The following is a 17,765-nucleotide window of genomic DNA, read 5'->3' on the forward strand; positions in this document are numbered from 1 at the left end:
TTCAAATACTATAATTGAATAATCAATTTTCAGTTTCAGAAATGTATTTATACCAAAATTATTCTTTCTAGAAATCGTACCTATTTTCTGTGGCTAATTAGTCCATTTCTTTGAGATTCATTCCTGCCAAACATTTAAAAATAAGTAGTGTTTGGAAGAATACCGTCATATAACTGATTATATCCATATAAGTACTAAAATTTTGAGAAGCTACTTTAAATTGGAGGCTGAAATGTTTTTTCCACCATGCCCACAAAATAATAACTTGACCATTTTTGAGAGTTCTGCATTGACTTGCCTGTGAAAAAGAAGATCTTGTTGACAGCCTTCAATGAAAATAAAATATAGATTATAAAAAGGTAATTGTATGGTTATGCATAACCTGTGCTCCTAGTACTTTTTTGTCGGAAGGTTACGATGGAGGAAGTATCTTTTTTGTGTTTGTCGCCAGTTCAATCATGTAATAGTTGTCCTGCATTTGAAGAATTTTATTTAGTCTACCATCATAAAAGTTAATGGTAGGTTGCTAATGTGGCAAAGGTGGTGAGTTCAACAATGCTGATTGTTATTATCTATGTTAAAGTGACCTCAGCCCTTTCCAAAACATATTGACACAATAGCAGCTCATCATCCACATTCTGTGAGACCACAATAAAGATAATACAACTACCATGGATTTTATAAACTAATTTTCAATAAGCTGAAAACGTCTTTATTTTATAACAGAGTGCTTGCAGGTCACTATTTTTTTTTATGAAAATATAGAAAGTAGCAGGTGGGAAGCAAGCAAAAAGATGCCAGTCATAAACAGCTGTTCTATGTTTATGAACAGTTGGCAATTCATTTGTTCATCATTTATTGACAACCTACTGTGTGCCAGCACTCCCTATATCTGTAGAAAATGAAGTAAGTTTTAAAAATAAAATTAGTAAGGATGGAAATGAAGAATGACTGCTAATGGGTATGGTATTTTGGGGGGAAGTGATAGAAGTGTCCTAAAATCAGGTTGTAATGATGTTTGCACAACTTTGAATATACTAAAAACCTCTGAACTATGCACATACATTTTAAATGGGTGGATTTTATGGTATGTGAATTGTATTTCAATAAAGCTATTTGGAAAAAAATGCTTTATTGATGGAAGATAAAAAGCCATAATGAAATTGATTATAATGTTGGCTTTGAGCGATGCTGACTAGCTAGACGGCTATCAATCAGTTAATGAGGCAGTTGTGAAGAAGGTGACCACTTGGATTTGGGAGTAGTGTCTATTCAGAATGTGCAAGAAAGCTCAGCCCTAGCAACACATGACCCTTTAAAAAATAATAATATAACTTACAGAAAGCGTACAGGTCAGAATTTTTTTCTAGTACTGTTTGAGAGTACCATTTCCACGAGAAACCCTTGTCTCCCAATACATACTAGTACATCAGTGCATAGTTCCTGCAAATAAGAATAGTCTCCTGCTTAACTACAATAGAGCCATCAAAATAGAGAAATTAACATCAGTCTATTACTGCCATCTAATCCTTAGACCTCATTTATGTTTCACCAGTTGTCTCAATCATTTATAGCAAAATGATAGCCAAAGAGTCCAGAGTAGAACCATGCATTGCATTTAGTCCTCCTCAGGCTGCAGCCATTCCTGTCTTTCCCACGACTTTTACCAGCTTGACACTTTTGAGGAATTATTTTAGAATGGACTTTAGAATGTCCCTCAGTTGGGATTTTTCCACTTTCCTCATGGTCACATTCAGCATTGGAATCTTTAGCAGCAATATTACAGAAGTGATCCGATGCTACCTTGTACCAGGATGTGCACAATTTCAATTTGTCCCCTTACTGATGATGTTCACTTTCAGTCATCTGGTTAAGATGGTACCTGCAGGGTGTCTCCAATATAAAGTTTACTTCATTTTCTTTTTATAATTAATAAGTATCTCATAGAAGGTACTTTGAAACTACAAAAACTTCACACTCACCATCAAACTTTCAGTTTATTACTGACTTATTTATATAACAGTTTCCTATTTTATTCAGTGAATAACAACCCATTGCTATTAATATTTTGAAACTCAAACTGCCTAAAATGTGGGCATTGAGAACCGCTTTAAGGTGACTTCTGTGTCCTTGTGATGTCTCCACATTCTTGGAGTACTTCCTTGCTTTCTGGCACAATAAGATGTTCTAGTCTCCTCGTGTTCTTTCTCAGTTCGGTCGTTGCTCCCAGAAGTCCTTTGGGTGGAGAATGGTATGTAGAAGTCAAGGTGTGCTCTTGCTATTGAGGTGGTGCTGCTCCCAGGCCTCTCCGTAGAAAGAACTAGAAGATATTTGTATGTATATACACATTTACATGTAAGTTAATTTTTCTATTGATAATACTCTATTGGAAACTATGAGATTTATACCAATAGCTGTAATTCCAATTCAGTATTGCAGGATTCGTTTCTCTTTCCATATTAATAACTCTTTTCCTTAATCAGGTGGTAAACCTGGTTTCCGTTATTTCTGTTATATTTACTTTTATGCATCTGTCTCCTCTCTTAGCTGTCATCCCCCAGTGCAGAAACCCTTCTCTCTCTCTGTCTCCAGCACCCCCTGCTGGGCTGGTCCCTGCCCCACCAGGATGCCCCTCACCTGCTAAGACTCTCACACGAAATCCAGACCACACCTCCATCTGGACTCCCTCTCACTGTGCTGTGCTCCAGGCTACAACTTCCAGTCATGCTCACATGTGGATGCTCTGTCCCAGGCCATGCTCACATGTGGATGCTCTTCACCCCACTGAGTGCTGATGCCACACCAGCACTCTGGGTACAGAGGACCCCTCCTCCCACTGGGACTTCTCATACCCTGTCCCGGCACACTGTGCCTTCCCTTGTCCCCCTGGTTTGGACACCTCCCCTTGCTCTGCCCCACATAATAGCAAGGGAGAGGAGATAAGATAATTTTATATATATCCTAGCTAATAGAAGAGTAATATGCAAATTAACCATCACTCCGCCATACCCACAAGCCATGCCCATGAGCCAATCAGGAGCGAATATGCAAATAAACCCAACCAAGATGGCTATGGCCACAGAGGGCAGGAGGGAGGCTTGGGTTTCCCCGCGAATGGAGGAAGCCAAGCTTTCTGCCTGCCCTTGTTGGCCTAGGCCTCCACTCAAGGCTACAAAGTTTCAATGATTGAAGATACATAAACCCAAACAGAAATGGCGGCAGCCACGGAGCTGGAAAGAACAGGAGGCTAGGGTTGCCCCCGGCAATGGAGGAAGCCAAGCTTTCCACACACCCTGGCCGGCCCAGGCCTCCACTTAAGGCTACAAAGTTTCAATTATAGAAGATACATAAATCCCAACAAAAATGGCTGCGGCCACGGAGAACCACCACAGGCGCCTCGCTCAGGCCGCCCAACACCCCAAGGGAACCCCCACCTGATCCGGGACGCCCTTCAGGGCAAACCAGCTGGCCCCCACCCCTGTACCAGGCCTCTATCCTATCTAATAAAAGAGTAATATGCAGATTGATCATCACTGCAACACACAATATGTCTGCCCCCATGTGATCAAAGATCCTGCCCCCATGTGGACACAAGATGGCCACCACAAGATGGCCAGCAGGAGAGGGCAGTTGGGAGGCACCCAGCCTGCAAGGGAGGGCAGTTGAGAGGGACCAAGCCTGCAAGGGAGGGCAGTTGGAGGTGATCAATCCTGCAGGAGAGGGCAGTTAGGGGTGACCAGGCTGGCAGAGGAGGGAAGTTGGGGGCAAACAGGCTGGCAGCAGAGTGGTTAGGGGGTGATCAGGCTGGCAGGCAGAAGCGTTTAGGGATCCGACTGCCCACCGGGATCGGGCCTAAACGGTCAGTCGGACATCCCTCGAGGGGTCCCATATTGGAGAGGGTACAGGTTGGGCTGAGGGACAACCCCCCGCCGTGCACGAATTTCGTGCACCGGGCCTCTAGTATGCATATAAGTTCCCCAGGTAATCACTCCCCTCCTACCCTCATCCCCTGCCTTCCCTCTGAAATTCATCAGTCTGTTCCATGCTTCTATATTTTAACTTGAGATGTGGGAGAAGGAGCCATGTTTTTTTATATCTTTTAATTCTCAGCTCTTAACAAAGTATCTGACACATAGAGGTAGGAAAGGAACTCAATAAATGCTTGTTTAATTAACCTTATCCAAGTTGAAAGCCCAGAACTTATGTAATTCCAGGCATTCTCTGTTATCAATGATCTGGGTAAAATCTTCTGAGCCTTATGGCAGAGAGGAAGGTAAATCTTAAATAGTTTTGCCAGTTGTCCTCCAAAGAGGGTATTTCTGGAAGAGCAAAACAAAATGAATTTGTGTTTTTTTCACAGGGGCTGAGCCTCCTCTATACAATTTGCTGATAATTTGAACTGATTTATTTTTAAATCATAAAGTTAATAACAGCAATGTTAGATACACAGCTTTTATTTTTATTAGGAACAAAAATTGTAGGTGATCAGAATGAGATCTTACCTCCTGCATTTGCATAATACAGATAAGTGGATTAGCTCTATATTTGCTAAAGATTATAGTTAATGCAAGAATCATAATACAATGAAGATAAATTATGTTTGGAATAAAGTATTACATAACATAAACATAAACAAATGAGGCTTTATTCTGAAATATCAGGCCTTGTTGCCTTTTAGTTCCTGTTATCCCAGGAACAAACTTGTATTTCTTTGCATCATTCCTGGGAAATTTGTTCATTCATTCATTCTTACTAAGATATAACACTTTTCCCTGTCTTCTATGGTCTCTTCTAGGGGACTGGAGAGCTCTCTGGATTTCTTTCACAGGACGCTAATCCCATTTAGGAGGGCTTCACCCTCATGAACTAATCACCTCTCAAAGGCCCCACCTCCTAACACAATGGGCATTGAGATTTAACATATGAACCTGGGGGGTTGGTGGAGGGACATTCAGTCTTGAGCCGACACCATTGATTGTATTATGGCAAGGTTCTATTATATCATTTTCTAAGATCTTACTATATACCAGATACTGTCAGGCAGATTACATGCTTTATCCTAATCCTTAGAGTGCCCTGTAAGGTAGTAGATACTGATATTTCTATGCTGTTGGTAAAGAATCTGATGCTAAGAACAGAAAAGTCCGTGGCCCAAGATTTTAGATCTAAGTAAGTGGCAGACTTAAGTAAGAATCAAATGTAAGCCTGAGTTCTCATGATGGGATTAATGCCGTTCACGAAGAGACCAGAGATCAGGGAGCCTCTCCCCCCACCCACCCGTGTCAGGACCCAGCAAGAAAGCGGCCTCCTGCAAGCCAGGGAAAGAGCCTGTCTTACCCTGTAGGCACCCTGATCTCAGATGTCCCAGCCTTTAGGACTGTGAGCAACAACTGCATGGAGTGTAAGCCACCTAATCTGTGGTCTTTCTGTCATGGCAGCTGAGTGGGCTAAGACAGTGACTTTTTATTCCTTTTTAAAATGCACATGAAAGGCCTTTGGCTCACCCAGACCTGTCTCAGAGGCAGGCTCCCCTCCTCATTCTGCAGCTCTTGATGGAGATGGCAGACTGTTTGCACCTGAACTTGCCCATCCATGTAGTCCAGGTCTGGTCCTTATCTCTGGGAAAGGTCAGCCCTTTCTCCTGCTTTAATGCCAGGTATTTTCCATTAGTGTGTAGCTCCGACCTCTGGCGATGGTAGGTTGTTCCCACTCTGTCTTGTCTGATTTGAAATGATTGCCCGCTTCAAACTTGAGGAATTGTAAGTACTCTAGGTCCTAGAGTCTAGGATGTACAATCTTTACAACCACTTGGAAAACCTTAAGGTAGCCTAGGGCACTTCCCCACAGAGGAAACAAATAAGGAGGAGAGTAAATATCAGTAAAAGGAATAGAGAAATACAATTTTGGTGCAGAAGGTTCTGAAGTTTTAGTGGGTTATTATGTTTCTAATTGTGTTTAATAAGCCATTCTGTCCTTTATTTGTTTAAGGGTGTTGGAATATTACTCTCTGAAATGCAAATTATGTGGTTAGCTATCATTCACTTTTTAAACTCTTAATTATTTAATTTGTGGATGCTATTGGGTAAGAACCAAAATGATCTACACTAACACAGTCTAGTGCAGTGGTTCCCAATCTGGGGTACACGCCCCACAGGGGGTTAATTTGATTTTTAAGGGGGGTAATTCGAGAATGAGTTATTAACAGTGAATTTTTTGCATTTATTATGGTTCTAGGGGTCTCACGTACAGTATAAAAGTATATATCGTGATCTATTTATGCATTTCAGTTCTCTATTATATGTTTTGAAACTTTATTTTTTCATAATACTTCATATTACTATTTTTTAAAAACAATTTCTTAGTGATTTCTTCCTCAGGACTTCAACTGTCCTTTTGTTCTTTTATTTTTCTATTTCATGGAGGCCATGTTCTTTGGAAGCTTGTTTAGACCGAGTTAATGGCCTTTTAAACTTCCTCCACGTTAATAGGAGTTCACTTTTTGAATAATAAGAATTATATGTCACAGGCAGAGGGGGCATCAGGATTTTAGAGATGCTTAGGTGGGGCATGGCCAAAAAAAGGTTGGGAACCACTGCTCTAGTGTCTACATTAACATGACTTTACAGTTTTCTTCCTTACCGTGATTTTACTGCTCTACTGTCTTCTTCAACATGATTTTTACTATTTCAAAAAACTCTTACCCAGGAAGCTCAAAATTGCAAATAACTTTCTTATTTCATTCTGGGACGTGTTGCAAATCCATTAAAGGACTATTAAACTACTCAACTTTCAGTAGATGGCTTCGGAACCTCCAAAATGCACTTGGAAATCCTCACCTTGCCTGTCCACCAATCATAAATTGTTATAAGTTAATCCTCAGCCAATCCCAACCAAGCCCTCATCTAATGAAAGATCTGTCTTAAGCCAGAACCTCCACCTTCAACTCCCTCTAAAAAAAGCCTTAAATATCCCGTCTTTGCCCTCCCTCCTCTGAGTGACTATTAAAACTGTCTCCCTCGTGATGGAAAGCAACAGCAGGCTTTCAAAGCCTCGTTTGTTGATATTTTAAGGGAGTCATATTAACTATTTTTTCTCAGGATTATGAAGTTAAACTAGAGGTCTAATTTTTCCCAGGAAAGAGCAACCTCTTATTTTTATCCTGTAGACTCTGGAAGCATCATAAATTTCTGTGGAAAAAAAAGGTGTTCTAACTGCCAAAAGCTTATAATAGTTAGCACAGGAATTGAAAAAAAGAATTAATCATGTCTGTCAGAGAAAACAGTGGGGGAAAAAAACCCCAAATCATTATAAATAAAATTCATTTGAAGTTACATTTTGAGATTAAATTATTTTCTCACTGGTATTCAGACACCTGAAAGTCACTTTAGAATATGTTGGTGAACAATTCTTATTCTCCGCAAGTACATTTTAAAAACAGCAATATTTCATAGTAACTGTATAAAATGAAAATAATTGACTGTCTCTTGCCTTTTGGGACTTGGCTTTTAATCTAAATAGATATGAAACGTACTGACATTCATCTATGTGAGACATTTGTAGACTTAAGAGAAATTAAGTCATAAGCCTAGAAGACTAGTCCATAAATCAGCAACTAGGTAAAACTTTTCCCAAAGGCTACCAAGGGACTCCTTACTCCTTTGGAATGCATTGCCTGTTCTTTCTACCCTTTTAGGCAGGGTTCACCTCCCACTGAAGGTTTGGAAAAAAAAAAAAAAGAAGAATGTATGGAATTAGAATTTATAAGAGCTGACAACATTGATGTCATTTCTGATTGAACAGATTTAGAAGACTTGTTCAAAAATGACTCCTGATTTTAGTTTTCCTTGTAGTTTTCTAAAATGCTGCTCTCAGGGCCTAAAAGCCATCCAGCGAGGAGCAGAAATGCTGTCATGTAACCATTAAGACTGCACTAAAAGGCAAAACGTGGCAGCTAAAAGTATTTTTAATGACTTGAAATTGCTTAGAGTGCTTTCTAAAAGTAAAAGGATGCTGATTTATTTACCTAGTATACTTACCTAAATTAATTTGGCAGGATTACTTTGGACCTAATCCTCTTACAATGAAATTTATATGTTAATATTTTTAAATGGTGCATCATCTTTTTCCTGAAGGATGTAATATATTGCGAGCATGTGACTCTACCCATAGTTATTAAGGAAAGAATTAACCCATTGCTGAAACATGAGCACAGACGACGTTTTCACAGAGACGACATTTATGATATTATGGGACCTTGCAGATAAAACTGTTCATGAGAACAAATAGACTCTCACTCTATTTTTAGTTTCCCCTGGTGTACACTTTCCACGAGAAAGATAGCAGGGGCTTTACTGGGCATAATTTTTTGTCGTCATGTAATTTTCCATTATAAATGAATGAGCTTTTTCTGTACCTTTCTGATTAAGCACAATCTTTACTACAGATTGAATCCTCATGAGATTCTCAGTATGGACCATTCTCCAGGTAATTTTTCTCCTTTTATGGAAATGGTAACCATATTACTAACATCTGAATAGACCCTTCCCAGAGCGAGATCAGGATGGGGTGAGGGCAGGACGGGTGTGCCTCAGTATGTACACACCCACTGATTCCAGTTTGACATCTTGCATTTTTCTCCAGTTAGGGACATCTCCTTGGCACTTAGGGCCATGGCCTTGACAAGAAGTATAATTATAATGCAATGTTATGAACTATGAAATACATTTTTGATCATTAATAATTGATGCGCATTTTAAGTGAATGTGGCAGTTCCTGTGGCTGACACTTAATCCATTTTTATCATGTGCCAGGGACTGTGGGGAGTGTGTGTGAATGGTTGGGTCCCTCCCCCTCAGTTCATATGCCATAGACCTAATCCCCAATGTGATGATATTTGAAGGAAGGACCTTTGGGAGGTAATTAGGTCTTAAGGGTGGAGTGAGTGGGATTAGTGTCCCTAAAAGAAGAGACATGAGACTGATGACTTCCCTCCACCACGTGAAGATGCAGGGAGAACCCCGCCTTCTGCAAACGTGGAAGAGGGCCCCCATCCAGAGGCTGACCCGCTGGCACCGGGATCCCAGCCTTCCAGCCTCCAGGACTGGGAGCAATGTCTGTCTGTAGTCAAGCCCCCTCCCCCCCGCAGCCCCTCCAGCTATGGTATTCTACTGTGGGAGCCTGAACTGACCGGCTTGGCGTGTCACATCATTGTCTTTTTTAATTCTTACAGGAACCACTGCCACCCTTACTTGAGGCAGGAGCAAAAATTGAAGTCAGAGAGGTTAAACAGCTTGTCCAAGACACAGAGCGGCTGAAAGGTGTCCAGGGCTGAATCGGTTTGTCTGCTCCTCCCTAGGTGCTCTGCCTTTCACACTCAATTGTTTGATGTCCCTGTGACTAATGTCTGTCTCCCTGGGACCTACAGACAAACAACAAAAGCACAGAAATCTTGAAATGAAAGCCCCAAGCTCTTTGAGTGGGTTGTGATATTACATAGTAGAGGTAGGTTTCCTCCCTCCCACACATCCTCCAAGTGGGAAACATTGAAATTATAGGGGAGTCAACTTGAAAATAGTCACTATGCAAAAGATTTATTTTCTACAACATCTTGGGAACGTATCTCAGTTTATTTTAAAGAAGGTTAGTGTAACTGTAGGTTTATTTATAGGTCAATCTAGTAAAGTATAGGTTAAATCTTTTTTAAAAGTGTTCAAATTCTGTGTATGTGTTGTACGTGCTTATTGGTGGGTGAGATGGAGTTCAGTAGAGTACACCTCTAGGGAAATCTGAACATCTAGGAGGTACTTTTCCAGGGGGTACAGGCTCCACACCCAGACATTCTCCATCTCCATGGAAATGGGAGAAAAGGATGCTCAGCCCAACAATGCAGTCAGCCTAACCTACAATCCTATTGATCCATCCTGTTCCCATATCTAGGAATTGCCAACCCCAGAAACCACCTCCTACGGTTGTTCTTGGTTCTTCACTCTCCTGTGAGAGCGAACTGTGTTGGTTTCTAGATGCTGCGGTTTTTGAACAGGGCCGTGCCTCTTTCCTCTCTTTACCAGGGGTCCTCAAACTTTTTAAACAGGGGGCCAGTTCACTGTCCCTCAGACCGTTGGAGGGCCAGACTATAGTTTAAAAAAAACTATGAACAAATTCCTATGCACACTGCACATATCTTATTTTGAAGTAAAAAAACAAAACGGCAAAAACACCCGCATGTGGCCCGCGGGCCGTAGTTTGAGGACGCCTGCTTTACACCTTAAGAGTTGCTTCAACAGGTCCCTCTCTCTCCCTCAATTTATGATTCTATAAATTTTATAAATACATACAACAATGGTTAGATCATCCAGAACTACCTACAACTCACATTTTAGCTGTTCTAAGTCAGACATTCACTACTCACCCTTTTTTCCATGTATTTCACTCCAAGGCAGCATCACCCACCTGCCTCTGCCTTTCGGGAGGTGGGTTGGGAGATTTTCAGGGAATTCAGTTCTAAGTAACATGACAGAACTAAAAAGCAATTGAACTAGACAGGGTCCTGGTTCCTCCAGCAGTTGCAGGGTTGGGAGGCGGGCGGCGGGTCGGGGGGGGGGGAGGGGGGGGTTTAGGGTGTGTGTGTGTATGCACAGTCTGCCTGTGGCTTCAAGACAAAGCTAGCATGTTAGTCAGTTAGGGACTTTTACAGACCCAGACTCTAAAAACCATCCCAATAATAACCTCATATCATACAAGAAAACTCTGCAACGGAACAGATGTTCACATTCAGAAATTAGGTGCTTTTCTCAGCATGAGATCCACTTACCTATCACGTTATACCACATCACATGATAAATTATCCAGTGTGATCTAAAACCGCTTGAGACATTTAAAAGTTTTATAGTAGGGTCTTTTAAAGTTTACTAACTATTATATAAAATTAATAAGATCATTTGTACAGTTTCTTGCTTTATTGATTGTGGGTAATAGCCTGTAGATGGCAATATAGTAGAATGATGTGACTAACTGCCTTTAAAAAAAACACACGTATTTAAACTTGAGTAATTTATTCCAGTGTTTCTCGGATTCCTTTCCCTTCTGAAGTCTTGCGGAGAAACGGTCAGATAATACTGAGTGTCTTTGTTCACTAAACATTTTGTGGAGAATTTCTTTAAGGGGAGATGTGGGTTTTAATGCATAAATTTTTTAGACAGACTATTGAAGTTGAAATTTCATTTCAAGAGGCAGTCAGCTTTGTTTAACTCTGTATTTTTAGTATCCACAGTTACTGAACCAGATTTTGCTTTAATTAATAACTATGGGATGTGAGGCAGTTCCAGGCTGCTTTTTCTATTAACTTGCAATTTCCTGTAGGAAATTAATAAAATGAGAGAGGTGGGGGTGGCCAGCGAGAATAAATACACGCTACAGTTGCAAGTCACTAAAATTCATCTGAATAAATTAAGCTGCACAGGTTTTTAAAAATTCTATGAAGTTTCCTAATTCTTCAGGCAAATTTGACCAAGAAGCTATGCCATCCCCAAAAGTGACCGACGTTAATATAAAAGGCATTACTTCATTAAATGATTACGATAAAACATTTTGCTACGCAGTATCACTTAATAGTTAAGAAAGTATATTCTAGAAATAGGTTGTCTGAGTTTGAATTCTGGTTCTGCCACTTCCGAGCCGTGGGAATTTGGACAATTTAATTCCGTATTTCTCTCTTTATGTCTAAAATGGGGATCATAATAACATCTGTCATATCAGGTTGCTCTGAGGATTAAATGAGTTCATATGTGTAGTGTCTGGTACATAGTAAGTGCTACAATTGACTATTCTTAGCATTTGGGTTTTTTTTCCTTTAATATTAAAAAAATTTAAATCATCTTTAATTTAGCTGTCTCTTCTCTAAGCACTGGAGCCAAATCTTCAGAAAAAAAATTAAGTTTTTAAAATACTCCCAATTTTGTTTTGTTTTTCTCAGTCAGCATGAATTTGCCTACTTTTTAAGAGTTTCATCTGGGAATCCAAAGGGCACATGGAGTTCTGCATACATATATATGTATACTAGAGGCCCGGTGCACAAAATTTGTGCACGGGGGCGGGAGGGGAGTCCCTCAGCCTGGCCTGCACTCTCTCCAATCTGGGATCCCTCTCGCAATCTGGGACTGCTGACTCCTAACTGCTCACCTGCCTGCTGGCCTGATCCCCCTAACTGCTCTCCCCTGCCGGCCTTATTGCTCCTAACTGCCTTTGCCTTGGCCCTGCCACCATGGCTTTGTCCGGAAAACATCGGTCTAATTAGCATATTACCCTTTTATTAGTATAGATTTGTTTATTATGTGCATACATACTTTTAAGTCCATGTCATGGACACTGAATTCCAAGTATCTGGTAATTTTTTTTTTTAGTAAAAGGATTCCTTTTGCTGAGATTCCAGAAAATCTTGAAAAAAATATTTTGAAGACTATTGCCAATTGACCAGGATATACAAAGAAACACAGCAGCTGGGCCCTTTAATTACTAGCATTTAGATCTGCAACTCAGCCACTCAGGTAAGAGCGGCAGGCTTCTCAGAGTGTGGCTGGTTGCCTTTTCACAGTTATGAGTATGCTCATTGTACAATCAATATGTATTGCAATTTGAATAAAGACATAATAAAATGTAGAATTAAAGGCTATACTGCTTTGACTGTATTGTTTATCTAGTTAATAGCATTAACAAATTTTAGTTTGGGCTTCGTTTGCACTGCATGTAAATGCCTATTCGGTGACACACCTGAAATAGCTTCTTGTTCTTTGTTATTATGTGCTTGTGTGCTTGTCTGAGCATGTCTTGTTACCAGGATTGCCTTATAAAAGTTGCTTTTAATTTCCCAAGTTAATTAAAGGGTTATCTTACATTATAGGCACCCTAGTTTTGAGTGTTGTTGTTTTTTCCTGGGTGGGGAAGGTTGAAGGAATAGTACCTTTTATCATCTAGTGTTGTATTGTTTATCATTGCTGTATGAATTATTAAGCAATTACTTTTTATTAAGTAATAATAATGAGAGACTGAAGCAGATGTTAATAAAAATGACTACAATTTATATGCCAGCACGTTCATCAGCTTGGTTTTTCCTTCCAAGCACTAGTTTAAATGGACTACACTTGAGAAAGACATTAGCTGGAAAATGTTGCTAACTTGTTGGTATCATGGTAAAAATTACATTAGCAATGTTTTCAAAATGATTTGTTTTCCATTGTAGCACATTTAAACCAGAGCTAGGAAGAAAAGTTTTCTTTTTATTGTGAATAAATAGGATCCCTTAGTATAAGCATTCTGTAATTTATTCATCAGGTTATGGACTTTGTTTTCAGTTTGAAGCTACTGGGGAAAAAAAGCTGTTATGAACTTTATGGATAGCTCTTTTTTGTGGATACTTTTTCATTTCTCTTAATTAAATAAACACCTAGGGGTGGTACTGGACCATAGATTGCATATGTTTAACTTAATGAGACACTACCAAACCATTTCCAAAGAGACAACTGCTGTACATTCCCACCGGCAATCTATGGAAGTTCAGTTGGTCTACATTTCAACCCTTAATTGTAGCCATTCTATTTGGTATCTTGTTGTGGCTTGATTTTGCATTTTCTTATGACTGCGATGTCGAGCATTTTTCCATTTGCTTTTTGGCCTTTTGTATAACTGTGTTGGTAGAGTTCTATTTTTTAACCAATTTCAGTTGGGTTGTTTGTCTTGCTATTAAGTTGCAAGATTATAAGATTTTTAAAAACATACTTTGGATACAGTTCTTTATTATATACCAGAGGCCTGGTGCATGAAATTTGTGCAGGGGTAGGGTCCCTAGGCCTGGTGATCAGGGCCAATCTAGGCCTTTCTTCCCCCAGCTGCTGGCTGGGGCCTTCCTTTATTCCTTACCACCTCCTAGTGGTCAGCGCACGTCATAGCAAGTGGTCGAACTCCCGGTCGGTCAAACTTCCAAGGGGACAATGTGCACATTAGCCTTTTATTAAATAGGATGTGTTTGGCAAATATTGCCTCTCAGTCTGTACTTGCCTTTTCCTTTCCTTATGAGTATCTTTTGAAGAACAGACGTTTTTCATTTTGATGAGTTTCAATTTATTGGGGGTTTTTCTTTTATGAATCATGCTTTTTACTTTCTAGAAGTATTATGCTTTAGCTCTTACATTTCAGGCTCTATTGAGATTTTGTTTTGTTGGGTATTATATTGGTTTTTGCTTAATATTGTGTGAAGTAAGGGTCAAGTTCTGTTTTGTTCATATAGGTAACCTAATTGTCCCAGCACATTCTTTGCCCCCATTGAATTATATGGGCTGCTTTGTTTCAGATTAATTGACTATATATAGTTTATTGATTCACTCTATTCTGCTTTATTGATACACTAGAGGCCCGGTGCATGGATTTGTGCACCAGTTGGGTCCCTCAACCTGACCTACACCCTCTCGCAATCGGGGACCCCTGGGGGATGTCAGACTGCCAATTTCAGGGCCTGCGGGGATCGGGCCGAAACCGGCAGTCGAATATCCCCTGAGGGATGTAGTAGGGCGCAAAGTGGCAGGCAGACAGGGAGGAGCTTGGGCCAGGCGCCACGCCGCTTCTACTCATCCCGGCCCCACTGGGCCTGCTGCCCCGGCCGTGAAGCGGGGAGAGGCTCGCGCCGCCACAGTGGCGTTCACCAGCTGTGAGCCCAGCATCTTGTGCCTGTCAGTCAGCTGAGCAGCACTCCCGCTTTGGGAGTGCACTGACCACCAGGGGGCAGCTCCTGCATTGAGTGTCTGACCCCTGGTGGTCAGTGCTCATCATAGTGGCCTGTCAAACGGTCTTTCGGTCGTTCAATCACTTAGGCTTTTATATATATGGATATAGATCATATCTATCCTTATGCCAGTCCCATAAATTCTTGATTATTATGGCTTTATAGTAAATCTTCAAGAAGGTAGTGTGAATCCAATAATTTGTACTTTTTCAAATTTGTTTTGGCTATTATAGGTCTTTTGCATTTCCATGTAAATTTTAGAATCAACTTTTTTAATTGAATTATCTGTGGGGAGAGTTCACATGTTAACAGTCTTGTGTCTTCTAACTTATAAACATGATACTATGTCTTCATTTATTTAGGCTTATTTTAACCTCTCAGCAATGCTTTGTATTGAAATATTTTGTTAAATTTGTACTTATTTCATTTTTAATGCTATTGTAAGTGGTGCTTTTTTTCATTTCAATTTCCAATTGTATGTAGCCATTGTATACTAAAAATAAGATTAATTTTGTATATTGACCTTTTATCTTGTGATCTTGCTAAACTCAACTTATTGATTTTAATGCATTTTTTGCAATGTCCTTAGGATTTTTTATGTAGAAAGTCAAGTCATCTGCAAATAAAGAAGTTTACTTATTTTTTCCTCATCTGTATAACTTCTTTTCCTTACCTTATTGCATTGGCTAGGACTTTGAATACACCATAGAACTGAAATGTTGAAAGCCAGTATCTTTGCTTTATTTAGATCTTAGGAGGAAAATATTCAGTCTTTTGTCATTAAGTATGATGTTAAATATAGATTTTTCCAAAATGTTCTTTATCAGATTTAAGAAATTTCCTTCTATTCTTAGTTTGCTAAGAATTTTTGTCAGGTTGGATGCTGACCTTTGACAATATTTTTCTGCATTGGATAATCTCATGGTTTAACTTTTTAGTTTGTGGTTATGGTAAATTAAGTTGGTTGATTTTCCAATGTTAAACTGACATTGACAATTGGGGATTAACCTCAGTCATGACATTATCTTTTTCATATATGGCTGAATTCAAATTGCTATTTTTAAAAAGTGTTTTGTTCTGTTTTTGTCTCTATATTAATTTGGTAGACTGATCTATAATTCTTATTTTTTGTCATGTCTTTGTGCAATTTGGGCATCAGAGTAATGCTGGCTATAAAGTGGGTGGGGACATGTTCCCTCCTGAAAATTTCTGGAAGACTATGTACATAATTGTTTTTTTATCATTCTCAAATGTTTGCTAGAAATTACCAATTAATTGGTTTGGTCCCTGGGTTGTTTGAGTGGGGGGAAAGGAGGGTGGTGGCAGGGGTGGATAGTTTTTTACTAAGTCTTACATAGATAAAGGGATGTTCAGGTTACATAATTCTTCTTGAGTAAATTTTGGTAGTTTTGGGGATTTAGGAATTTTTCATTGTATCTAAGTTGTCAAATTTATTGGTAATCCCCTTATTATCTTTTTAACGTTCCCTATTATTTTTTTAAATGCCTGTAGAATTTATAGTGATATCTTCTCTTTCATTCATAATGTTACATCTCTTTTTCTTGGTTAGCCTTGCTGCAAATTTATCAAAATTTTTGTTTACCAAGAAACAGCTTTTGGTTTTATGGATTTATTTTCTGTTTTGCATGTCATTGATATTTGTCTAACATTTCTATTTATCTGTTTCAGCTTAATTTAATACCTCTTTTCTAATGTTTTAAGCGGGAAGCTTGGATCATTGATTTGAAACCTTTCTGATTTCTTCCTAAAGGTATTTGAAGGTATAAATTTTCCTTCAAATACTCCTTGAGCTACATTGCACAAATTTTTTATGTTGCATTTTCATTTTCATTCAATTTAGAACATTTTCTAAATTTTCTGGTGAATTCCCTTTTGACCCTTGAGTTATTTTAGAGTATGTTGTTTAAGTTTCAAGTATTTGGGGATTTTTTCCAACATATTCATGTGCTTTCTTTGATTTAATTCTGTTGTTGTTTAATTCTGTTGTTGTCAGAGAATAATTTTGTGTGATTTTTATTTTTAAAAATTTTTTGTGGTATCTTTTATGGCTCTGAATATGAATATGACCTATCTTGGTTGATGGTCCGTCCATATACACTTGAATAGAGTGTATATCTGCTCTAGTGTGGAGGTCTAGAATTGTCAAGTAGTTCATTTTTATTGATAATATCATTGAAGTCTTCTCCATCCTCAGTTCTGCATTCTTACTGGTCTGTCCTTAGTCCTATATTCTTACTGAAGAGAAGTATTAAAATATTCAATTATAGTTGTGGTCTTATCTCTATCAGGTTTTGCTTTGTGTATTTTGAAGCTCTTTTACTAAGCATTACCCATTTAGGATTGTCATGTCATTTTGATGAGGTGACTTCTTTATCATTATAAAATATCATTCCCTTTTTCTGGTAATATATATATTTTTTTGGTCTGAGATCTACTCTCTCCACTATTAATGTAGCCACTTCATCTTTCTTTTAATTATTGTTTGCATGGAATATCTTTCTTCTTAATCCTCACCTGAAGATATGTTTGCTTGGTTTTTTTTTAGACAGGGAGGGAGGGAGGGAGGGAGGAAGGGGGAAAGAGAGAGAGAGAGAGAGAGAGAGAGAGAGAACAATCAGTCAGTTGCCTCCATTATGCAGCCAAACCGGGATTGAACCCACAACCTACCAGGTATATGCCCTGATGGGGTATTGAACCCGCAACCTTTTGGTGCATGGGACAATGCTCCAACCAACTTTGCCACCCAGCCAGGGCACAGAATATATTTTTTATTATTTTACTTTAACCTAACTGTGTGTTTATATTTAAAATGAGTTTCTTGTGGACAGCTATAATTAGGTCTTGTTTTGTTTGTTTTTTTAAATCCAATTTGAGAATTGTACCATTTATTTATTTATTTATTTATTTAATAAATCTTTATTGTTCAGATTATTACAATTATTATTCCTCTTTTTTCCCCCCATAGCTCCCCTCC

General features: G+C 39.1%; 1 protein-coding gene across 3 annotated transcripts in view; it reads left to right on the forward strand.

Moving 5' to 3' along the window:
* ATRNL1 (attractin like 1) overlaps window positions 1–17,765 on the forward strand; it is a 454,562-nt gene that overhangs the window by 314,753 nt on the left and 122,044 nt on the right. Inside the window, exon 29 of one of the 3 annotated variants that reach the window (XM_079793604.1) lies at window positions 9,230–9,916. The exons of the other annotated variants lie outside the window; for them this stretch is intronic. Within the exon in view, the coding sequence (XP_079649730.1) occupies window positions 9,230–9,331 (102 nt within the window). The 3' untranslated portion in view covers window positions 9,332–9,916. Of the gene's footprint in view, window positions 1–9,229; window positions 9,917–17,765 lie in introns of those variants that run through there. 3 annotated transcript variants of the gene reach the window in all.

This window comes from Cnephaeus nilssonii (genome assembly GCF_951640355.1).
Source record: "Cnephaeus nilssonii genome assembly, chromosome: 16".
Lineage (NCBI taxonomy): Eukaryota > Metazoa > Chordata > Mammalia > Chiroptera > Vespertilionidae > Cnephaeus > Cnephaeus nilssonii.